Here is a 23,371-nt window from a genome sequence, read left to right on the forward strand (position 1 = left end):
AGGAGCAGGTGTGTCCCTGTCCCCCAGGGCACGGCCTCGCTCACCCTGGCCCTGGGAGGCAGCGCCATATCCAGGCCACCTTGCCAGCATGGGGAGATTTAATCGCTATTTCCATTTCTGCGTCTATCGGCTTTCTCTTGGGTTTGAGCTTTTATGTTTCATAAACTGATTAGGAGCAATTATACGTGCTTTATCCCCAAACTTTCCAAATGCCTAGGCCATATGCATATTTAAGGCTTCATCATCTCTCCCAACAGCTCAGCCTCAATGTAAACTGCTGAAATCAAGCTGATTCTGGGACAACATCAAAAATTAGGGTTTTAACCACTAATATCTGCTCGAACAGGAAATTTGTTGTGGGTGGTGGCCGGATTATGACTTCTAATTACTGTGGCAGATCCTCCCTGCCTAGCAGTGAAAGTCTCCTATTCCAGCAAAACTGCAGCAAAACCACTCTGGGGAAGTGAAGATGCCCAATGGGATCCCGGGGTGCTCTGTGTCTGGACAGGGGGCAGCTCTGGGTGGGGATGCCCTGAGCATCCCTTCATCCCGAGAACATGAGCACCCCGAATTGGTGGCCACACTTGCCCACCCCCCACTCCCCTCACACCCGTTTGCCTTTCTTGGTGAGAAGCACGATGGTCCAGAGGGTTCCCCCCCGCCAGCCAGCCCCCAGTGCCGGCCACGGCAATTATCCTAAATGAAAGTTATTGTTCTGCTAATCCTGGGAACAGCTTGCGATGGGAGATTTGGGTCTTTCTTTAATAATGCAAAGTTAATGCGGAGTCCCCTTGTAATTATCTTTATCAGAAGGACCCTCGGTTAATCTGACTGTCCAAAGAAGGCCTGGATCAGGCGGCCCGTGTAAGCCGGTTGTAAATCATTTCCATCAACAGATGAAGGGAAGAGGGAAAAAAATTGCAGCCCAGGTGCAAGAATCTGGGAGCAAAAGGGAGCACCGAGGCCAGGCACCTCGGGGTGGCCCTGGCCCTGGTGACAAGACACCTGGGGTCAGGGGAGACTGCGCCTGTTCCCATCCCCGTCTCTAGGGTGCTGAGCCCAGTGGGATGTCCCATCTGGGTTGTGGGGCTGAAGAGTCCTGGGCTGGAATGGGGGTGCTGGGGAGTGGAAGAGGGGATGTGGGGACAGAGGGACACAGCAGGGAGTTCCTGGGAGGAAACCCGGAGAGGGAACCCAAGGGGACGCGAGACGGATTTATGGGGCACGGAGGGCAACAGGGTGAGCGGGCCGGGCACTGAGAGGGAGTCCTGGAGAGGGTCCGAGCGCAACCGCAGGGGCCCGGCGGGGGGCGGTGAGCACCGAGGGGCGGGGGCCGAGGGGAACGGAGGGAGGGACAGCGAGAGGGGCAGCGGGGGCCGGGCGGCGGCCCGGGAGCGCCGGGGGAGGGGCGCGGGACCCGTGCGGGCGGGAGGGGGCACCGAGGCTGATAATCCCGGGATTGGGAGCGCCCCCCCGCCGGTCTGGAGTGTGATTGGAGCCGGCACCGGCGGCGGGACGATAAAAAGGGCGGCGGGCGGCGGTGGCTGGGCCAGGCGGCGGCGGCGGCGATGCCGGGCCGGGCGGAGCCGTCGGGGGGACGCGCGGCGGCGGGGCCGGTGGCGGTGCCCGTGCCGGTGACACCGGGCGCAGCGGCGCGGCCGGGAGGCGCGGGGCTGCGGGCCAAGGGCTTCGCCATCACCGACCTGCTGGGGCTGGAAGCCGAGCTGCAGCCGCCCCCCGGGCCCCCCCCGGCCGCCACCGCCACCGCCACTGGCGGCTACGAGGGCGGCGGGGCGCTGGGGCTGGGGCTGGGGCTGCTGTGCAGCCTGGGCGCGCCGGGCGCCCCGTGCCTGCTGCCCGCCCCGCTGCCGCTGCTGCCCGCCCGCGGCCCCCGCCCGCCGCCCGGGCCGCCGCCCGCCGCCCGCCGCCACAAGGAGAACATCTCCGGTGAGCGGGGTCGGGGTCCGGGGTGGCCGCGCACGGGGACCCCCGTCCCGAGCCGCTGCCGGGGCTGCCCCGCATCATCGTCCCGCCGGGTTGCCGAGCCTTTCGCCCTCCGTCAATGCGGGCTCCTACCCCTGCCCCGGGATGGCATCACCGGTGCGGGCTCAGCTCGGGGAGGGAACCCCTCCGTGCCCCCGGGCGGCTGGAACCGTGCTCGGGGAGCCGCGTTCGGGTGCCCCGCTCCCGACGGGAACGTGACTCTTGCCCTCCCGCATGCTGCTGCCAGATGAGGACAGCCTGTCCGGGGACGCCAGCGAGCTGAAGATGTCCAGCTCCCAGATCAAGAGGAAGAAACGCCGGCACAGGTAGCGCTGGGAACCAGGCTCTGTCCCCGTTCTCACCTCCTCCTGCTGCCACCATCCTCTCGCTGTTCCTCTTCTCCCCGGGCTGGGGCGGTCGGTACCCCCAAGGGGGTAAAGGGAGGAAAAGGAGGAAAGAGGAGGGCTGCAGCTGGGGTGTGGGGAGGATTCTCCAGAAGAAAACCTCAGCGTGTGGGGGCTGCCAGCCTCGCTGCTTGCCCAAGGGTCCGGACGATGTGACAGGATGCTCTCTCCTCTCGGCAGGACCGTATTCACAGCCCACCAGCTGGAGGAGCTGGAGAAGGCTTTCAATGAAGCGCACTACCCCGACGTGTATGCCCGGGAGATGCTGGCTGTGAAGACGGAGCTGCCGGAGGACAGGATACAGGTAGGTGGCTGCAGCGCTCCTCTCTCTCCCGAGGAATCTGCAGGCTGCCATCACCCGGCCGTGTCCCCTGCTCTGTGGCAGTGGGTGCAGGTGGTGGGAGCGTGGTGGCACCGAAATGCCTGGGGGGAGGCTCAGCTTGTGCCTGCTGGCATCAAACAGCCTCCCGATGGACATGCAGAACCAGGGCACCGAGCTGGCCCCAGCAGTCGCTCTTTGCTGGCAACTTGGCTCTGTCCTCCCGCTCAGGCAGGAGCTGGGAGCAATTTGGAGCTGTTGGGCCAAGCTGTGACACAGGAGCTTGCTCACTGGCTTGTCCCTTTGAGGGACACATGGCATTTTAGGGCCTGATCTTGCTCCCCTCAGGCACAGCTCAGGGGCTTAACAATGAGGTGGTGGTCTGGGCAGCAGCATGGTTATATCTGCTGCCTTGAACCTTCAAATAGAGGAGTGGGGTGGGAAGAGGAACCTGAGCAACTTCTGTCATCATTGGTCACTGCATTATGGAGCCCTTTTTCTGGAGAGGTTGGTGCTTTGTGGATCAGGCAGGGAGGCCCCACGGGCAGGCCGAGCAGCATCGGGTGACTTTGGCTGGGATCACCCTCCTGTGTCACCACCAGCCTGATGTTAACATGTGCTCCCTCTCCCCCCCTTCCTCCCCTCTCTGACACCCACGTGTGTGCCCTCCCTCACACCCCTCCCCACACGGCGTCTGCACACCCACCCCTGCACGCACCCCCATGGCTGGCCTTGCCCTGGATGCACATTCCCTCCTTCCCCACGGGACACACACCGGCCTGTGGGGGCTGTCTCCTCCCCAACCCACCCCTCCATGCTCTCCTGGCTGTTACCCCTGAAGGTTTGGTTTCAGAACCGAAGAGCCAAGTGGCGGAAGCGGGAGAAGTGCTGGGGCCGCAGCAGCGTGATGGCGGAGTACGGCCTGTACGGCGCTATGGTGCGGCACTCCATCCCCCTGCCCGAGTCCATCCTCAACTCCGCCAAGAGCGGCCTGGTGGGATCCTGCGCCCCATGGCTGCTGGGTGAGTGGGAACCTGGGGCATTCAGGGCTCAGATTCTTCTTTCATCTGGCTGCCCTCACCCTTTTGCAGAAAGGAATGGGGCCTCCCTGGCCCAGAGCTGTATATAGGCCGCCAAGTGCCCTCGGTTTTCCGCTTCCTCCTTGCAAAGAACAGCTAGGGAAAGGAAAACCTTTTGCTGCTGTGTCAGACAGGTGCCTGCACGTGGGTGGGTATCAAGGAGTTGCAAGGCATCTAAGAATTCACCACCACCTGCCTCTAAACTGGAGATACCTCAGAGCTACCTCAGCGCTACCTCAGAGCTACCCTCTGCTCATTCCAGGTTGGAATGGGTCATCACAGCATACATTCCCTGTAAGCCTTCCCTGTTACAGGGAAGGCACAGACTAATTTTGCCACAAGCCATCCCCTTGGGCTGCAGAGAGCAGGTGGCAGGGCTCTGAGTTGGGAAAGGCTGGTAGTTAGAGAGAGCTTTCCTTGGGACGTAGGCAAGAACTGGGGGAAGCAGCAGTAATTCAGGAGGTGATTCTGAGCCTTTCCAAGCAGAAATAAGCAACCGGTACCCTTGGCTTTTCTCTCTCCCCTCTGCAAGGTATGCACAAAAAGTCCATGGAGGTAAGCAGGAAGGCAGAGAGCCAAGAGAAGCTGGCAGATGGCTGGCGAGTGGAGCAGGAGGAGGAGGAGGAACTCAAAGGGACGCAGGCCAGCTCCCAGAAGGGCTCTGACAAGGTTGGACCTGCAAAAGACTCGGAGGACACAGCCATCGACCTCTCCAGGACAGCCAAGCACGAGAAGAGGGGTGTTCTGAGGCAGTACATCAACGGGGACCCCCCCTCAGAGCAGAAGGACAGGGACCACTGAGCCTGGGCTGCCTGGAGGAGGCCAGACCTCACAGCGTCCTGGCGACACCATAATATTTATTGATTTATTGATATATATATATTTTTTTCTTAAATAACTGAACTTTTATCCGAATTCAGGGCATTTTAAAAACTGGGCACACAAATCCCCTGGTCCCCTCACTTTGAAGCTGTTCACTTCTCAGCAGAGCCAGGGTGGAGGGTGGCAGAGGGGACGGGGGCAGTGCGAGGACAGGCGTGCACTGCGGTCAGCACCCACTGCTGCTGGGGAGGAGCCCCCTTCCTTCCTTCCTTCCCTTCCCCTCCGTGCTGGGACCACTCCCCCAGCTAGCCAGAAGCACAAAGAGGAGCAGCCCACTGGGAGTTGCTCCCTCCTCCAGCATGCAGGGGCAAGGATGGTGCAGGAGTTTACAGACGCCTTCTCCAAGCGCTTCCACCCCACCCGTGTGCGAGTCCTTCCATGCCCAGCACACAAATCTTCCACCTCAGCAGGGTTTTTAAACATGGTAGGGTTCATCCTCAAGCTGGTGTAACCTGACAGCCAGGCAGGTTTATATTCCCTGAGGATCTAGCCTGCCAATGCAGCCTTATCACTGGATTTACACTGTGTATCTTCCTTAACTCGTATCTGGGAGAAGGGGGTAAGGAGGTTTTTGTTTATGCAATGATTTTGTACACTCTTGAATGTCACTTGCCACACTATGCATGATAGAACAGACCTTTTTGAAAAGCAAGCCATAGTACCCTGGAGCAATTAAACAATTTTGTGAAGTGACATAAGAAGATATTTTGTAATTGTCTGTAAAAAGTGTTAATGTCAGAGCTGTTTCTTGGTCACCCTATATTTATGTCTAAAAGCACTTTAGTAATCTGGATTTTTGAATGTGGCTCTTCCTGTATTGTCCACCATTTATTTATTACACATCCATAAATAAAATTGTGGTGTATCTTTAGTTTTCATGCTCTCTATTGCAATTTATACCTTCCTTTGACACATCTCATGGCAGCTGCTGAACTGGCCCATGCACACGCCTCGACAGCTCTCCTGGAACACCTCCAGTTTCATCCACCAGCCAAAACATAACAGAAAATTATCAAAATCTGAGTAATTCCAATTTGGAAAGTGTCGTGACACAGCTCAGGGGGTGTGTGGGGCAGGTAGTGATGCTGTCCCTGCTGCTGGGCCTGGCTGCTCACAGCTGCAGCTGCAGGCTGTGCTGGGCAGGGGGACAGAGCGGGGACATTTCCTGGGAAGAGCAGAGCAGTAAGTGGCACATGCAGATTTCCTGCTTTTCCCCTCCTTGGCTTGGCCAGACCCCTCCAGGCTGCTGTGGGGAGGGGTAACACATGCATGGCAAATACAAGCTTTGCAGGGAAAAAAAAAAAAAAAAAAAAAAAAAAAAAAAAGTTTGCTGGGGGGGCTGTGGGGAGCACGGTTCAGGAAAGGACCAGCCAGGGCTTATTGCAGCAGCAATTAGGCTCACTGAGAGCCGAGACTTAGCACATTGGAGGCCTAATCCTGCCTGAGCAGCATCTGCAAACCTTTTATTTGGGCTGTGCCACGCTGGCACTGGATGCTTGCAATCCTTTTTATTTATTTAATTTTTTTTTCCCCCTTTGGTCTGCCTGCGTGCAGATGGCCTGGCTCCTTGCCTTGTGCTGGCTGCAGGGCTGTGAGAGCAGGCACGTCACCACCACCAGTGCTACAAGGGGAGACTCTGTGAGTCCAGCATGCACAGGGAGGCTCCTGGCAGTGCCTGGTGGGATCCCAGCGCTCACCACAGGCTGGCAAGGAGGAGCCAAGAGGAGGGCGACTGGCAGGGAAGTGTCCACCGTCCTCCAAGGTCACTGCTTGGAGCAGCAATAGCAGCAGGGCAGCACATTCTGGTTGTTGCTTCAGGTTTGATCCATCTTGAGATCCGTGGCAGCCAGACCCAGCCATGGCTCAGCCAGCGCTGGTTCAGTGACAAGAGTGTGACCCTGATGCCAGCCAATGGCTGCCACTTGCACACATCTCCACTGCTCCATGTGAGACCTCACAGCCGTCCTGGTGACCACACCAGGGCCTGGTGCCATGAAATTCCCTTTGTAAGGAGCCCCGGGCATCCCTCAGCCACGAGTGCTGGGCTTGCTCTAGCAGAGCCCAGCAGAACATTGTCACAGACATATTTTAAGAAAAATCCTTTTGCAAGGATCTTTCTCCTGAGAAGCTTCAGCTTCTCCATGTTTTGCTGCTTTGGAATGTGATCTAGAGAATTGTTTCCCCAGCATGTGAAAATTGTTTTTACTTGATGACCAATGACAGCCACCTGTGTTGAGGCTGTGAGCAGTCACAAGATTTTATTATCATTCCTTTTCTATTCCTTGCTACCCTTCTGATGAAATCCTTTCTTCTGTTCTTTTAGTATAGGTTTAATATAATATATATTTTAAAGCAGAGATAAAATGGCCCAACCACTGGTAGATGGAGTTTTCTTACATCCCAGTGATGGGCCCAGAGCAGAGAAGGCTGCAGGGCTGCATTTGCAGAAGCATCTTCACGGTGCCATTTCCGTACAGCTTCAGCAATGTTCATATCTGTGTCACTTTGTTTTGGCCAATGCTGCCAAGCCGCAGGTTGGATTTTCAGACTGGGAGCTCAGCGAGCGAGCCCGAACGCTTTGTAAGCGCTCCCTCGTGTGGAGCAGGGCGATGGGACACGAGAGGAGAGAGGAGCGGAGGGGAGGATGTATTAACATTTTAATTAATAAATGTAGTCTTGTAATTAAAAGGTAACTTTTGTAATTAAAATAAGAACGATGTTAGTGGGATTTTTTTAGAAAGGAATGAGGCACTCGCACCAGAGAGCAGCCACAGGACACCTAAATCTTTCAGAGAAAAAGAATTTAGTGCCCTCTTAGCAGAAGAAAAGAACTTCCTCCTGACTCGAAGAGGCTGATAGGATTAGAAGGAAGAAGCTGATGATTACCAGACAGAATCCTGTATTTGAATAGAATTTATGCATCATGTATGAGGTGTATGAATATGCAACAGGCTGTTGTTTTTAAGGGTTAATCCTCTATTAACGTGGGTCCCTTTTCAGGCTCATGCTGCCCTGAAAAAGGTACCCGGGCGTCCATAACTCGTTGTATTCCTTGTGTCATATTGTCCTAATTCAATTTGTCCAAATTATTATTACTCTAATTGTATGACTATTTTAAGAACCATTTTATTACTATTAAACTTTTAAAATTTTAAAGGCAAGTGATTGGCGTTTTTCACACAGGCCAACCCTGTCCTGGGGCGCATCGGGCACAGCATCGCCTGCTGGATGAGTGAGGGAGGGGATTGTTCCTCTCTGCTCTGCCCTGGGGCGGCCTCACCTCGAGTTCTGGGGGCAGTTTGGGGCGCTGCCATGTAAAAAAGACATTAAAATGGTTAGAGAGCTTCCAAAGGAGGGCTACGAAGATGGTGAAGAGCCATCCTTGTGAGGAGCAGCTGAGGTGACTTGGTCTGTTCAGCCTGGAGGAGGCTGAGGAGAGACGCCACCGCAGTCTGCACGATTAAAGCAGTGGGGCAGACGCTCATCTTTTGTCTGTGGTGACCAGCGACAGGACCCGAGAGAATGGCTCTAAAGCTCTATCAGGGGAAGTTTAGGCTGGATATTAGGAAAAGCTTCTTCACCCAGAGGGTGGTTGGGCACTGGAACAGGCTCCCCAGGGAAGCGGTGACAGCACCAAGCCCGACAGAGTTCAGTGGGTGTTTGGACAATACTCTCGGGCATTCTCTGTGATTACTGGGCTTGTCCTGTGCAGGGACAGAAGTTGGGCTTTAATAATTCTGTGTCCCTTCCAACTCAGACTATTCTATGACTTCCTAGGTTAATTCAGCACTAACACCAATACAAACCCATTCTTTTAAACCAGGTGCACGTGTCCAGCCCGCAAAATCTCCACAGGCTGCCACAGGCGAGGGCACCGAGTGCCCTTTCTCTCATTCTCGCACTGTGCGGCCGCGAGGCTCGCGGGGGGGGCGCGGAACAGCAAAATCCCCGCCCGCCTCTTTGGCCACCTTCCCCCTCTGGGAAGGGGAACCCGCAGGTTCTGGCTGCAGGCTCCCGGAGCCGGGGAGGACGGGCCCGAGTGTCACCGTCACCGGGTGTCGCTGCCGCCCGCACGGCTCGAAACAAGCGTCGGAGCGCAGAGTCCCAACCCGGCCCGGGACCGCCCCGCGCCGCCGCTCTGCGGCCTGCCCGGGGTGTGGCGGGCACCGCGCTCCGCCCCGGCCCGCCCCCGCTGCCTGTGCCCCGCTCCGCCCCGCTCCGCCCCCGCTGCCGGCGCGATGGCGGTGGCCGTGCTGCGGCCGCTGGACGCGCCGCCGGCGGAGCTGTGGCCGGCCACGGCGCTGCTGCTGGCGCCGGCGGGGCTGTGCGCGGCGCTGCGCGGGCGGGGCGGCGCGCTGGTGCTGGCGGTGCGGCCGGCGGGGCGCGGCGGGGCGCAGCCGGTGCTGCTGAGCGCCGTGGCGCTGGAGGCGGGCGGGCGGCGCGGCGCGGAGCTGTGGCTGCGCGGGGCGCTGCTGCGGCGCCTGGGGCTGGCGGCCGGCCGCAGGGTTGCCGTGTGGCCCGTGCGGCGCCCGCCGGCGCTGGCCTGGGTGCTGCTGGGGGCGGCGGGCCGGGCCGGGAGGCTGGCGGGCGGCGCGGTGCTGGCGCGGCGGGGCGAGGCGCTGCCGGGGCCGGGCCCCGGGCCGGGCCCGCTGGTGCTGGAGGCGCGCCCGGCGCTGCAGGGGTTGCTGGGCAGCGGGACGCGCACCGCCCTCGCCCCCCCGCCGCCCGCCCCGCCGCCCGCCCCGCCGGGCACCGCCCGCGGCCGCCCCTCGTCCGCCGCCGCGCCGCCCCTCGTCTCCCGCTTCGCCGCCGCCGCCTCCGGGCCGCGGCTGCGGGCGGTGCCCGGCGGGGCGGGCGGCGGCGGCGGCGGGGCGGAGCTGTGGGTGAGCCGGCGCGGGCTGCTGGCGCTGGGGCTGTTCCAGGGCGAGTGGGTGCGGGTGGGCGCCGAGGGCGCGGCCCGGGAGCACCTGGCGGCGCTGCTGGCGCGGCCGCCGCCATGGGAGTACCCGCGGGCCGCCCGCCGCGGGCCGCCCGACGGCACCGCGCTGCTGGCCCCGGCCCTGGCCTTCAACCTGGGCTGCGACCCCGCCGCCGCCGCCCAGCTCCGGCTGCAGGTGAGCCACGGCCGGACAGACGGGGAGCGGGGCGGCGGCAGCCGCAGCTCACGGTGCGCCCCGTGCCCTCCGCAGAGGTACGAAAGGAGCGGAGCCTCGGATGGGAAGGGCAGCCGGTCCGTGCTGTCTGTGCCGCCGTTCGCCAAGGAGCTGCACCTGGAGATCGTGTGCTCGCCGGCGTACAACACCCGGGGGAGCTACGGCTGCGTGCTCTACAGGCACTTCGAAACGCCGCGGTGAGCTGTGCGCGGTGCGCGCTCGGGGCAGAGGCGCTGTCCGGCTGTGCCGCACGCTGGGGATGTGCACATCCACGCCCCCAGTGCGGGTGCTGGTAGCTTTAGAATATCCCCTTGCATTGTCCTGTCAGGAGTATGCTCTGCTTGGACCCAACACTTCTTGTCCTGTCCTTCAAAAGTCATCCTCAAGTCTCTGTCATTTCTGTAAAAACACAAGTGATGCAGGGCAGGGAAGCCACACAACCAGAAGGATTTACTCTCTTTCGCTGGTGAAACTCTCTGGGTTTTTTGTAGGCTGGTCCAAGAGGGAGACATCCTGTGTGTTCCAACATTTGGAAATGCTGAGTTTATAGAACTAAATGCAGACAAGTTCCTAAGGTAGGTCAACTCACTGTGGCTCTGTTGGTATCAGAAGAGCAAAGATACTTTTCCATTATTGACTCTCTTGAAATCAGTTTATTCCGTTCTGATCTATCCCTGGATTTTAGTGTTTTTATCTGTCTGTTAATATACTGGGAAGAGGGAAATGTTTTTGCTGGATTATGGAGGGCTGAAGCTAAGAGGGAGGCCTCTGTCAGCTCATTTGAATAGTTGGGAAGGGAAAAAAGGAGAAAGAGAGGTAGAGCAACTGATGGGGATAAAGAGTGAAGAGGAAAGGGTGGCTTGAGGGCAGTCAGAGCCACATAAACAAAACAGAGTGGGAGCTGGGCTTCTCAACTTGTGACAAACAACAAAATGTGCATATAAGCCCGAGGAGTTCATGTTAGATTAACTTTGTGTTTGGCCACCAGTTCTGCCTTTCTTGGTTTTGCTCGTGTGGCTTTGGGACAGTTGTGCTAAATGGGAGAACATCCCCTTTGTATCAGGATAAGGGTGCTCCCAGTGGCATTCCCAACATTCCCATTGGCTGATCCTTGTGCATACTGCAGGAGGACAAGAGTTTTTCTGCTTACCTGTGCTTATCAGCTGTCTTCTTGTTGACATTTATATTGTTCCTTCTTTCAAGATCTTGGCTAAGCACTTCAGAATGCTTTTTTTGTTTTCCCTTAGGTGGCCAGAGCTTTATTTCAAGGTGAAGAAGATCGTCGGCATGGTGGAAGGCGAGCAGTCCGAGGGTTACCTGGTGGACACCCAGAACACGTCTCTCTATCTGGTGAGATGTTGGTGGAGAGCAGAGCGGGGAGATCTGAGGCTGAGCTTGCACTGTGGATGACAAGTGTACCTGTGGAGGCTTGTGCCTCCTGCCATTGCAAAATGGCATTTCAGGGCAGATGTTGTCACTTGGCACCGGTCTTTATTGGGTGGCGTTTTTGCTTCCTCACAGGTGGGTTCAACAAACAGCACTGTGCCATCTGCCCCAGCCCATAACAGCAGTGAGTTCTGGAGCAGTTTGTCCCCTGCGGGGCTTTCTGACGTGGTGAAGCAGCTCTGCGATGCTCTCCAGCCCCACCTGCGCCGTCGGTGAGTGGGAATTCCTTGGAGGGAGCCCTGGGAGCGGTGGGGCCGCAGGCAGAGCTCCCCTCGGTGTGTGTTGCAGGGCCAGCGCGCTGAGCGGCGTGGGCAGCGTGCTCCTCTCGGGGCCCGGCGGCAGCGGGAAGCTGATGGCTGTCAGAGCTGTGTGCAGCTGCCTCAACCTCCACCTCCTCAAGGTAATTCCTCCTGGGCACAGTGGATTGGTGGATTTACAGCAGACAGAGGATTATGGAAATGTGTTTTAAGTCGGCCCTGCTGCAGCCGTGACACGAGCCTATCCAGGAGCTGCTTGCACGTGCAGATGCAGACAAATAATGCTGAGATCTTCTTTAGCTGAAGGAAAAGAAAAGCAGCCCTTGGTTTCATGCTAGCACGTGGCTCAAAAATCTCTTGGCATGTAAAACAGCTGCCCTGTGACGATGTTCACATTCACCAGCACCCCCTGCCAGAGCAGTGAAGTGGCAGATGAAATTCACTGGAGTTGGTTTAATGTGGAATATGATACAGTTCCAGCTGACTGTCAGTATTAAGGATTTGGTTTTATGTCAATGGCCCCCTGAAAACTCGTTCTCTGCTCTCTGTATGTGTAAAAAATCAGATCACATTTTATGAAACAAACTTGAGAGTGGGTGCTGTTCCTGTGCAAATCCATTTCTTGACACAATTTGAACATCATGCACAGTTCTGGTCTCCCCATCACAAAAGCGTAAAACTGAACTGGAAAAAATCAGAGAAGTACACTGGGTAAGATCAGGGGTGTAGACCAGTTTCTGTGTGGGGAAAAGCTGAATAAATTCTTCAGCTTGAAAAATAAATAATGAAGGGAGAGTCTGATACAAATTTTTACAAGATCTTTTTGAAAGAGATTTTTGACAAGAGCTTGAGAGGTCAGCAGAGCATGGAAGGTGTTTACTTTTCCCTGTGCCAGCATGAGGCCTGTGACTGTCAGATGAAGCTGGTGGGAGCAGGCAAGCTAAAGGAGATGTTTCTCTGTATAGGTGAGAGTATTTGGATGAGAAATCTACTGTTACAAAACCACACCTGACTGGGAAAAGTCCTTTTGATGGGAAAAGTCCTTTTGATGGCAATGTTGTGTGCCTGGATGGCCAAAATGAGGTTTAGCACCCGTCTCTGTCCAGCACAAAAGGTTCTGGGAACCAGCAGAGTCTTCAGTGACTTGTTAAAATTGCTATTTTCTTCCAGCATACCTCTTTTGTTCACTCTGACAGCCCAGGATTATCCCACAAATGTTTTAATTTCCTTGGATCTGTAGCGATATGTTTGCAAAAATGAGAGGAAGTCATGTGCTAGGAGACTTTCTGAAATTCTGCAAGGACATGGAAGAAGAAGAAGAAAAATGGAAAGAATAGGGCTTGAAGATTCCTCTTTTTGTGGAAGAAAATCTAATGTCCACCACTTGATAAACAACTTTTTGTCCTTTCTCTCTGCCTTTCAGTGCTTGCATACAGATACTGCTGCCATTACAACCCTACAACTCCTGGGTTTTTTCTGTAGTACATGGAGCACAGGAGTTCCTCTGCACTGTGTCCCTGTCCTTGCCCTTTAGGGAGCTGTTCTCCCTGCTTCAGGCTGAGGATGAAGCTCAGGGAGTCCTGGGGATGGTTGAGTCTCCCTGGACAACCTCACAGCACTAGGAGGCAGCACTGCCTGTTCCCAGGCTGCTGTTCAAGGCTCACCAGTCACCTCTTCCCGTGGATGACTTCAGCAAGTGTTTGCTTTGTAAACAGTGTCTGGGCCTCTTGCCATCTCTAACTTCCCCCCAAACACCCATCACCTTTACCTTCCTCCTGCACTTTGAGCCGGTCTGGCACTGGTTGAGCAGTTTCCTGGGCCTCCTCCTCTACTTAGTGCACTGTTGTGCAAGATACTTTGTCCTCCCTGTCTTCCACAGCTCTCATCTCCCTTCCAGCTCCCATCTCTTCCAGCTGAGGTTGCTGAGCTGTGATATCCACTGTGTTGATTTCTCTGGTCCCTTTGCCTCACCTTTGTCAGATAAGACCCTCCTGCCTACCTCACCTCTTGCAGAGAAGCAAGAGACAGCCATTTATCCATGCTAAGGCATCCAGAACGTGCCTATTTTGAATATGACCTGAATGTCATATTCAGAAAATATTGGGAAACACCAAGTTTGATGTCCTCTGAGCCATGAATTGCCCGTGCAAAGCTTTGTGCAATGTTGTCCTATGTCCCCCCAGCCATGCATGTTGCAGCTGCCTTGTCTGTGTGTCTGGCAGGTCGATTGTGTCAGTTTGTGCAGTGACACCAGTGCAGCCACAGAGGAGAAAGTGCAGGTGGCCTTCAGCCAGGCCCAGCAGTACCAGCCCTGTGTGCTCCTGCTCAAAGACATCGAGGTGCTTGGCAGAGAGCGAGACGGGCTCGGGGAGGACGCCAGGGTCATTGCTACCCTCAGGCAGCTGCTCCTGGACACAGAGCCAGCACTGAGGTATGGACCCGGCACCATATTGTGGGTATTCAAGGTAATTGCTTGCTTCTGCCAAGGGAGAAGCAGAGACAGAGCTGAGACCATGCACTGTCCCCTTTCTCCCCACAGCCACCCCGTGCTGGTGATTGGCACAACCTGCAAGCCCCAGGATGTTCCCACAGATGTGCAGACTGCTTTCCTCCATGAGGTGAAGATTGAGGCCCCTTCAGAGGAGCAGAGGAGGTTGATGCTCAGCATGCTGACTGCCGGCCTGCCTCTGGGTAAAGAAGTGAGCCTGTCCAAGCTGGCCCGCAGGACTGCAGTGAGTAAAAGCACAGCAGCACGTGGGCATGGCCAGGCTGGCAGTGCTGGGCCAATCTCCCCAGCTGGCCTTGGAGAAAGGGGTAATTCCCACAGCCCAATCAACTTCTTCAGTGGCTAATCCTGGTGTTCAGACATCAGCTTTTAAATTAAAATTAAATTAAAATCTAACTAGTAGATTTCTAGTCCACGCCTTTTGCAGAGGTGTTGGCTGATGTTCAGCTCTGCTAATAAAAAAAAAATGAAGCTAGAGCCTTGAAGCAGGAACAGCTTGATCAAGGAACAGCTCTGCAAGGAATTTTTCCCTATGCTTTTTATGGCCTAGGTGTAGCTGTGGTGAGGGACTGAACTGATGCTCTTTTTTTCTGCATCCACAGGGATTTGTGCTGGGAGATTTCTGTGCCTTGTTGTCCCACAGCAGCCGGGCTGCTTGCACCCGCATCCAGGCCTTGAGGTAGCACAGGCAGCAGGGAGGGGAGGGCAGGGGCTGCAGCCACTAGTGGGACACAGTCTGACTCCTTTCCCTTTCTTTCCTCACCAGTTTTCCAGGCGGGCTGAGTGAAGAAGTGGAGAGGGATTTTTGCACTGCAGGGTTCCCGGTGCTCGAGGAGGATTTTAGTGCTGCACTGGAGCAGCTGCATGATGCCCACTCTCAGGCAGTGGGGGCCCCAAAGGTGAGATATTGGGGCACAAGGAGGGGCTGGGTTCTGCAGAGCTCTTGGCTCAAGATGCCCTCACAGATCTTGCAGGGCTGTGTTCTGACATGTTATTTCCTGCTCTGTCCTTCCCTGTATTCCCTCACCTTTAAGTGGGAAAGAGTCCTCTGGACTTTCCCCCATCAGTTTCTACCCTCTTGGCTTGGAATTTGTCAGGGAAGCTCGTGCAGTGCTAAATGCAGACCAGTGGTGCTGGAGGGGTGCCAGCTGTGCAGCTTGGGGAGCAGAGCTGCCTCCCTGAGATCTCCCCAGCCACCTGGCCTGAGGGGACAGAGAGGCTGTGACACAGGCTGGTGGGGCAGTTTCTCCCCTTGTGTGATAAGTCTTAGACTTCATCTCTGGCCTTGGATGCTGCTTGAGCTGGGATGACTTTTCTGACAGACAGGCAGTTTGAAGAACTTGGGGTTTCTTCAGAGAAAGTGACCTGGAGAGTCTGAGAAAACGAGCAGTCAGCTGCTCAGAAGGGGTGTGATCTTCCCTAGCAGCTTGGCCCCCAGGGAAGCAGCATTTGGGGTGACTGGTTTGGCTGGGCCATGTGGTGTTAGGACCAAGCAAAGTGATCAGAAGCTCTTTTCCATGCCCATGAGTGCCAGCAGCTGAGTTCGGCACAGGACAGGAAGCCTTGGCCTTGGAGCAGTTCCTCTGGCACCTTCCCCAGCTGCCCACTTAATTCATGCAGTGAGCTCTGTTTAATGGTGTTTACCAAGTTTGCTGTAAGACAGATAACCACAGAGCATGCTCAGCAGTGAGCTGTGTGAATGGGAGTTAATTTTGTTTGTATTTTACATTCCTTTATTGATTTCTTAGTAATTGGTTGTGGTCAGGAAGCCCATTAGCAGACCTGGATACTCTCAACATTGCTTTCAGTTCCCTGCTTGCACTTTCTGGTGAGTCACACATTTGTCTGCACTTACAGCCTGAGCCTTCTGGAGAGAGCTGATTCCAAACCTCCTCTTGTTAGCAGTGTCTGCACCCTGTCTTAGACTTACAATGTGCTCCCCTGAAAACAACCTTGCTGCAGTTTTCCTGTGCTCATGTCTGTAGAGCTCTCTCTAGCAAGGCAGGATGAGCAAAAGTGCAGAGGAGAGGGCAGTTCTTCCATCCATTGTCACTGCAGAAGAAGGGCCAGTGACCTTTTGCTTTAAAAGTTGGGTTTCTTTTCTGAAAATCCTTGTTTTGTTTGGCCTAATTTTCCTGATGGACAGCTAAAGAAGTAAAATGAGATAACATCATTTCCAGTAGTGAAGGAAGGAGATGCAAATTAGCTGAGGTGGGGGAAGAATTTTGCCCTAAGCTATTTTTGAACTCCCCACTTGTGCTGGCACCAGCAGGTGGGGGAGGAAGTGTGGGGTTTTCCCAGGAGAGCTGCTCTGACTCTCAGGAGGATGTCATGCATGCTGTGGCATTCCAGCTATTCCTAAAGTGCAGAGCAGCAGCATGCTCTGGGATAGTTTTGCTCAGCACAAAATAACCCAAGAGGCCTTGGCTCACCCATCTCAGGTTTGGTGTCTTCTCTATGTTCTTCCTGACCCCTCACATGTCTGCAGCTGACCCCCTCGTGAGCATACATGGAGTTTGTTCTTGCATCCTCCTTCCAAGAGCAGTGAGTGTTCCATACACTGTCCTGCAGGATTTCTCTCTGTCACATCCCCCTTGCCATCACAGAACTCAGGGCAGCCCAGATTCTGTCCCTCTGCAAGGTGTGAAGCCCTTGCACAGTTAATTTTTAATTTTTATTCTTATTTTTGCCTTCCTTCACACATCCCAAAGGCTGTCTGCAGCAAGACTCTCTCCCCTCAAAGCTGCAGATACTTTTTGCTGACTTAGGATCCCAGGGGCAGGAGTGGAGTCCTCCTTCCCCTGGGATCCTCCTCCCAGTGGAGGACTGGAGATGAAGCACACTCTGTGAGTGCAGCCTGCCTGAGGATGTGTTTGTACAGTTTGGTTCTCCCTTGCAAAGCTCAGAATAGGGGAAATGTGGATTTTGGATGCTGGAGCTGCCCAGGCACGCTCGGGGCTCAGGAGTGAGTGCTGACAAGGTTCTCCCTCTCTTGGCAGATCCCCTCAGTGTCCTGGCAGGATGTTGGTGGGCTGCAGGAGGTGAAGAAGGAGATCCTGGACACTATCCAGCTGCCCTTGGAGCACCCAGAGCTGCTGTCCCTGGGTCTGTGCCGCTCTGGGCTGCTGCTGTATGGGCCTCCAGGGACAGGGAAGACCTTGCTGGCAAAAGCTGTGGCAACAACATGCACCATGACATTCCTTAGGTGAGGAGAAATGTGAGGGGGGTTCTCACAATGGATCTGACTTCCTGCTGGCAGGGCATGGGGGTCTCTAACTGGCTTCCTCCTCTCCCTGCCCCACAGTGTGAAAGGACCAGAGCTCATCAACATGTACGTCGGGCAAAGCGAGGAGAACGTGCGCAATGGTGAGGGCGTGCATCCTGCTCCTGCATGTGGGGACATGGGGCTTCTCTGTAGAGCTTCAGGGAAGGAGGCAGGGCTTAAACCCCCCTTCCCAACTCCCACCCACAGCTCTCAGCAAGGGCTTGGACCCAGCTGTCTCCTACAGTCCGTTCCCTGCTGCCTGCAGCTTCCCCTCCTGCTCTCTCTGCTCCTGTTGCTCCTGTCCCTGGTGTTCTGATGGGACAGCAGCTCCTCAGAGACACAGCTGAGCCTCAGGGCCCATCCTGCTTGGACAGCAGCTCCTCAGAGTCACAGCTGAGCCTCAGGGCCCATCCTGCTCAGTGCTGCTTGTCCCCATTCTATTGAGACACTCAGGCAGGAGCAGTTGGGGGTACAGTGGACATCTAGTTTCCATCCACACCTCTTCCCTGCTGGGAATGTAGCAGGTCCTGTTGCTGTTGACTGCTCCTCCATGTCTTTTTCACCTTTTGTGCTGTCTCCTCACAGTGTTTGCCAGAGCCAGGGCAGCTGCTCCCTGCATTATCTTCTTTGATGAGCTGGATTCCCTGGCCCCCAGTCGTGGGCGAAGTGGAGATTCAGGGGGTGTCATGGACAGGTGAGTGAGCATCAGGTGTCCTTGGGAGAGCAGGATTCCTGCCTCAGCTGCAGGCAGTGCATGAAATTGCCCTGAAAGGCATAGTCCATTCCACCTCTTTCTCTGTTTTTCCCTCTCTCTGCTCTCTTCAGCTCTCAGCATGACCTGTCTCTTCTCTCTGAGCATTAGTACTGCTGTTTGCATTGCCTCAGGTTCCCGATTGCCCAAGCTAGTTGTGCAAACATTTGGTTAAGACAGTCTCCTCCATCTGCTTCTGTGGCTGCCAAGTGCTCCCTTTGGCCTCTCCAAGGTCATCCTTCACACTCCTGCTGTTCTGCCCTCCTATTAGCTGCTGTTTCCCTGTGGTGGGAAACCTTTCAGGTGCTCCTGGTAGAAGTAAAGTGTGTACAGCTTAGAGATACCCAGAAACAGGGTTATTTTCCCTAGGCCTCCTCTGCTCTGCTGCTAAGCTGGTAGTCCCCATCCAGTCTTCCTGTTCTGAAGGACTGTCTGGGATTTGGACTACTTTGCAGTGAGCCCATGTGCTTGCTGGCTGTGCTGATGGAGAAGTCTGGATGGCTGTGTAAGGGCTCTTCAGGGAAGAGAAATAGGAGCTGAAGTCTGAGAAATGGACCCGCCACTGTCTTCAATTCTTCCTTTTTCATTGGTGGCTGAGGGGAGACACTGGGTGACTTGCCAAGTTCTAAGTGTCCTGTCTTGCTCCCTGCAGAGTTGTCTCACAGCTCCTTGCAGAGCTTGATGGCCTTCATTCCAGCAGAGAGGTGTTTGTCATTGGAGCCACCAACAGGCCTGACCTCCTGGACCCAGCTCTGCTACGGCCGGGCAGGTATGTCCCATCCTGCCAGGCAGGTATGTCCCACCCTGCCCTGCCTCACTCAGGGGGTTCCCCAGAGCTCCTCAGGAGACTGTGGTGAGCAGGACTGTGTCCTCACCACGTTCCCTCTGCAGAGATTGTTTGTGAAGGCCCCTGGCTCACAGGAAGCCAGGAGGGGGCTGGTGCCTGTGGCTGTAGCAGCAGCAGTGTAAGATACCACAGCTTGTTGCCCCCACTGCTCTGGTTGCTGGAGGGACCATGAGGGAGCAGCTGTTGCACCAAACAATGGCAGGAATTGGTGCCCCAGGGCCCTTTCTGCACAGCTGCCCCCCAGCCTGTGACTTGCTTGTCCTGGGGCAGCACTTTGTATCTGCTGTTGTTGGACCCTGGGTGGGTCCTGTGTGTCCATTTCCCCAGCCTGCTGCTGTCTCTCCAGCACGTGGGCTGCTTCAGGCTCTGTATCACCCACAAACTGGACAGCAAAATGAGCTGTCCTGCAGCTCCTGGTGCACAGGGCTGAGCCCTTGTGGCAGGTTTGCTTTGGCCTGTGCCCAGCTGCCCTCTCTGTGCTGACAGGTTTGACAAGCTGGTCTACGTGGGCATCAGCGAGGACCGGGAGTCGCAGCTGCAGGTGCTGAGTGCTGTCACCAGGAGGTGAGTGACCCTGTGCTCCTGCAGCCTCCTCACACCACCTTCCAGGGGGTCACAGCCCTCCTGGGGCTGATGCACAGCGTGTGCTCCGTCTTGGCTTCATGTCTGAGCCCTGGGGAGCACCTGAGGTCGCTGAGCCACAGCCAGTGGGTAGGGCAGGAGGACAGAGCGATTTCCAGCTGGGACTGGTTTTTCTACAGGATGGGTGGAGCTCAGCCTGCCTGTCCTAGTGGAGGGGTTGGTAGAGTTTTCCAGCCATGTGCTCTTCTTATGGAGCTCAGCCAGGTCCTGATGGTGTAGTAAGACTGCCGTGCAGCTGCAGGACAGGAAGCTCCCATTTGATTCCTGCAAGAGAAATTCCTCTGCTGTTTGCCAATCCAAGTGTGAAGGCAGCTCCATTCAGCTCATTGCCTCTCCTCCTGTGGTGCTCAGGGTGTGACGGTGTTCACAGGGGTTCTTGGATGAGGGAAGAGATGAGAATGTTGACTCCATGTTTCAGAAGGCTTGATTTATTATTTTATGATATATATTACATTAAAACTATACTAAAAATAGAAGAAAAGGTTTCATCAGAAGGCTAGCTAAGCTATGAACAGAACCAGAAAGAATGATAACAAAGCTTCTGTCTCAGACAGAGTCTGAGCCAGCTGATTGTGATTAATTAATTACAAACATCCAGCATGGGCCAATCACAGATGCACCTATTGCATTCCACAGCAGCAGATAACCATTGTTTACATTTTGTTCCTGAGGCCTCTCAGCTTCTCAGGAGGAAAAAATCCTAAGGAAAGGATTTTTCATTAAAAGATGTCTGCGACACAGGGGTGTTCAGACTGTGATTTGTGTGTCTTCCCAATCACTGGTTGTGTGGGATTGCTGAGCAGCAGGGTTTGGCTGCTTTTCCAGCTGCTCTGAGCTCCTGAGAGCATCTCTGGAGGGAGAGAAGCAAGGCCTGCAATTGGAGTGCAGAGGTGCCCCCCACCACAGCTGGGTGAGTGGCTGGGACTGCCTCTGCAGGGACTCTGTCCTGGGTAGCTGTGATCACCTCTGCCTGTCACTGTGAGTTAGCAGGAGAGGTGAGAGTGTGGGCTGGCTGCCAGCAGCTTGTCACACCCTGTGTCTTGGCCACCATGCCCTCCAGCAGCTGCTGCTCCTGCTGAAGGAGGCTCACTGTCTGCAGGGTGGCTCTCATGGGGTGGTTTGGGGTTACAGTGGTTTGTACTCTCTCATTAAACATGTTCTCATCCAGCCATGACTGCAGGTTGTTCCCAGGCATGTGGAATACTTAATTTATCTAGGTGAGAAGTCAAACACCGGTGGCATAAACAGATGGTGTTCTAGAGAGTTCATCCTGCACCATAGTTCCAAGCCTGATTCCTACATCCTTTGTGCTTCCGAGCCTGGAACCAGAGAGGCCCAGAGAAGCTGTGGATGCCCCATCCATGGACATGTTCAAGCCCAGGCTGGATGGGGCTTGGAGCATCCTTGTCCAGTGGAAGGTGTTCCTGCCTATGGCAGGGGAGTTGGAACTGGATGATCTTTAAGATCCCTTCCAACTCAGGCCATGCTGTGCTGTGGTGCTGTGATTCAAAGTTTCCTTTGATCCTGCTTAGCAGGAGAGAGGACCCTGCTGCAGGGATGTTTCAAAGAAAAGTGACTGTTGAAAAAAACAGTAAAGCAAACTTTTTTTTTTTTTTTTTTTTTTGTTGAGCATGCAGAGCACATTCTGGAGGCAGCTAAGCATGGGTACTCTGCTTGTTCCTGCCCAGTCACACTGGTCTGGTTTTTCTTGGCCTTTACACCTCTGTTTTTCTCTCTTGGCAGGTTTAAACTGGATCCTTCTGTGAATCTCACCACCATCCTAGAAAAATGCCCAGCTCAGCTGACAGGAGCAGACATCTATGCCCTGTGTTCAGATGCCATGATGTGTGCTGTCAAACGCAAGGTGGAGTGGATTGAGGAAGGTAGGAGCCCTGCCCTTACCTGTGCCAGCTGTTGGAGCAGCCCAGCACAGGGGCAGAGAGGAGAGTTAGCACTGCTGGGCTGTGTGAGAAGATCCTCAGCAGCTTTGGGACCACAGTGCTGGGCTCTGGGTTACTGCCAGGCAGGCAGGTTCTGCAGATGTGGTCATCTTGGCCCCAGGGGGAAGGAGAGAGACACAGCTTTTCCTTTGATGGCTTTTGGATCTTACCAGCTGCTCCTGTTCTCAGCCCTTCCATGTTGTTTCTCTCATGCAGGGCTGGATACTGAGAAGTCTGCTCTGATCCTGACCATGGAAGATTTTCTGCAGGCTGCTGCCAGGTTGCAGCCATCAGTCTCTGAGCAGGAGCTGCTCAGGTACAGACTCATCCAGCAGAAGTTTGCAGCCTCCTAAAGCTCAGCAGAGCTGGGACTGCAGAACAGGCACAAACAGGCACTGCCTGCTCTCCTCTGATGCCTCCCAGGCTCCCTTCTTTTGAGCTTGGGTGGAAATGGTGTCTGTGCAGTTTCCCAAGCCAAGGCCTGCTGGGTGGTGGGCTCTGTGAGGGTCCCTCAGGTGTCAGCAGTGCATTGTGGCTGCTGGCAACATGGCAGGGTGATTTCCTTGCAAGGACAGAGCTGTGGGCGTTGTAGGGGGGTCTCCATGGCTGACAGGCCATTCTTTGGTGGGAGAGCAAGGCTCAAACTGCACCTGGTTTGGCAGCAAGTTCAGGGCTGGAGGCAGCTGCTGTTTGACTGTCAGCCCCCAATGAGAGGTGCTGGCCAGAGGGGCAGCAGGACACAGGGCACTGCTGCTCCAGCTGCCCTGGACTTGACATAGTCTCTGAATAAATACAGGTGTTTTTAGCACTAGGTGCTCACTGCCTGACCTCAAGTTGTTGCTTCTGTTGGTGTCTGTAGGCTCAGGAAGGTCCCTGCAAATTTTTGGGTGGGCTGGGTGGTACAGAGAAATCATTGTCCTGCAGGTAGAGAGGGGAGCACACCTGTGAACTAGAGTGGGGCCACTCTCACCCTGCCAGAATGGCTGGAGCTCTTGTTGGATGAGGAATGCCTGAGGGAGAGGCACTTGCTTGGCTGGGAGCTGAGCTCCCTCTGCAGAAGGAGCCCAGTTCTTGCTGGAGACACTGGGTGACAGGACATGAGGCAATGGGAGCAAGTGGCAGAAAAGAAATTCCCATTGGATGAGAGGAAAAACTCGTCACAGGGAGAAGGGGGAGCTTCAGCCTTTGAAATACTCAAACCTTGTCTGGAACAGCCTGGAGCTGCCCAGTCTGCACTAATTTGTGCTGAGCACCACTTGGCCCAGACCCCCTGAGGTCCTGCCTCACCTCCCCCTGCAGCCTCACAGCAGCTGCTGGTGGCACTGCACATCCCCTGCTTCCCAACAAATGGCACTGGAGCTGGTTTGGCAGCTGCTGTGCCAGGTGCCTGCAGCTGCCCTCAGCTTTCTGCAGCCCAGGGAGTTGTTGGTGCCAGGTTTTGCCCCAGCTGCTGTAGGCACTGAGCCTGCTGACAGCTGGATCCCTGGGCCAGGCGTGGCTGTGAGGGCCTGCTCCCCCTGGAGCTCCTCTGCTAAGGGCAGCTTCCACAGCAGCTCCTGGCATTCCATGGGTGAGTTTGCAGCTGGTGCTTGCCTGGAGCCCTGTGGCTCTGGCTCTGGTGCCTTTGCGTGTTCAGGCAGGGCTCTCCCTGACCGCACTGCTCCGTGCTGCTGGATCTGGGCACCTCATCTTGCCCAGGGAGGGAGGGAGGGAGCTGCAGCCACAGCAGAAGCACTGCTGGAGGCTCCAGTGGGGGAGTGGGTAGCCCTGTGTGGGGCTGAGGAGTGTGAAGAACAGGAGTCAGCACCTGTTTGGGAGGTGCAGGTGAGATAACAGGTTCCAGCACACTGCTGTGAGCAGTGCTGCAGGGACTCAGCTGGGGTGTGCAAGCACCTGG

General features: G+C 55.5%; 2 protein-coding genes across 2 annotated transcripts; both read left to right on the plus strand.

Annotated features, from left to right (window-relative positions):
- Nucleotides 1-1,568: 1,568 nt before the first annotated feature.
- VSX1 (visual system homeobox 1) lies at nucleotides 1,569-4,682 on the plus strand. The gene is made up of 5 exons (XM_063152653.1): nucleotides 1,569-1,947; nucleotides 2,231-2,309; nucleotides 2,568-2,691; nucleotides 3,548-3,728; nucleotides 4,318-4,682. Exons 1-5 carry the CDS (start codon nucleotides 1,569-1,571, stop codon nucleotides 4,584-4,586), a joined length of 1,032 nt encoding a protein of 343 aa, XP_063008723.1. The 3' UTR covers nucleotides 4,587-4,682.
- A 4,223-nt stretch (nucleotides 4,683-8,905) lies between these two features.
- On the plus strand, nucleotides 8,906-22,301 carry PEX6 (peroxisomal biogenesis factor 6). The gene is made up of 17 exons (XM_063152650.1): nucleotides 8,906-9,781; nucleotides 9,857-10,017; nucleotides 10,312-10,395; nucleotides 11,068-11,170; nucleotides 11,342-11,478; nucleotides 11,555-11,666; nucleotides 13,746-13,954; nucleotides 14,063-14,255; nucleotides 14,632-14,708; nucleotides 14,796-14,928; nucleotides 17,029-17,234; nucleotides 17,334-17,395; nucleotides 17,880-17,988; nucleotides 18,698-18,814; nucleotides 19,379-19,456; nucleotides 21,278-21,417; nucleotides 21,691-22,301. Exons 1-17 carry the CDS (start codon nucleotides 8,906-8,908, stop codon nucleotides 21,825-21,827), a joined length of 2,934 nt encoding a protein of 977 aa, XP_063008720.1. The 3' UTR covers nucleotides 21,828-22,301.
- The last annotated feature ends 1,070 nt before the right edge of the window (nucleotides 22,302-23,371 follow it).

The sequence above is a fragment of the Melospiza melodia genome, chromosome 3 (genome assembly GCF_035770615.1).
Source record: "Melospiza melodia melodia isolate bMelMel2 chromosome 3, bMelMel2.pri, whole genome shotgun sequence".
In the NCBI taxonomy this organism is placed as follows: Eukaryota; Metazoa; Chordata; class Aves; order Passeriformes; family Passerellidae; genus Melospiza; species Melospiza melodia.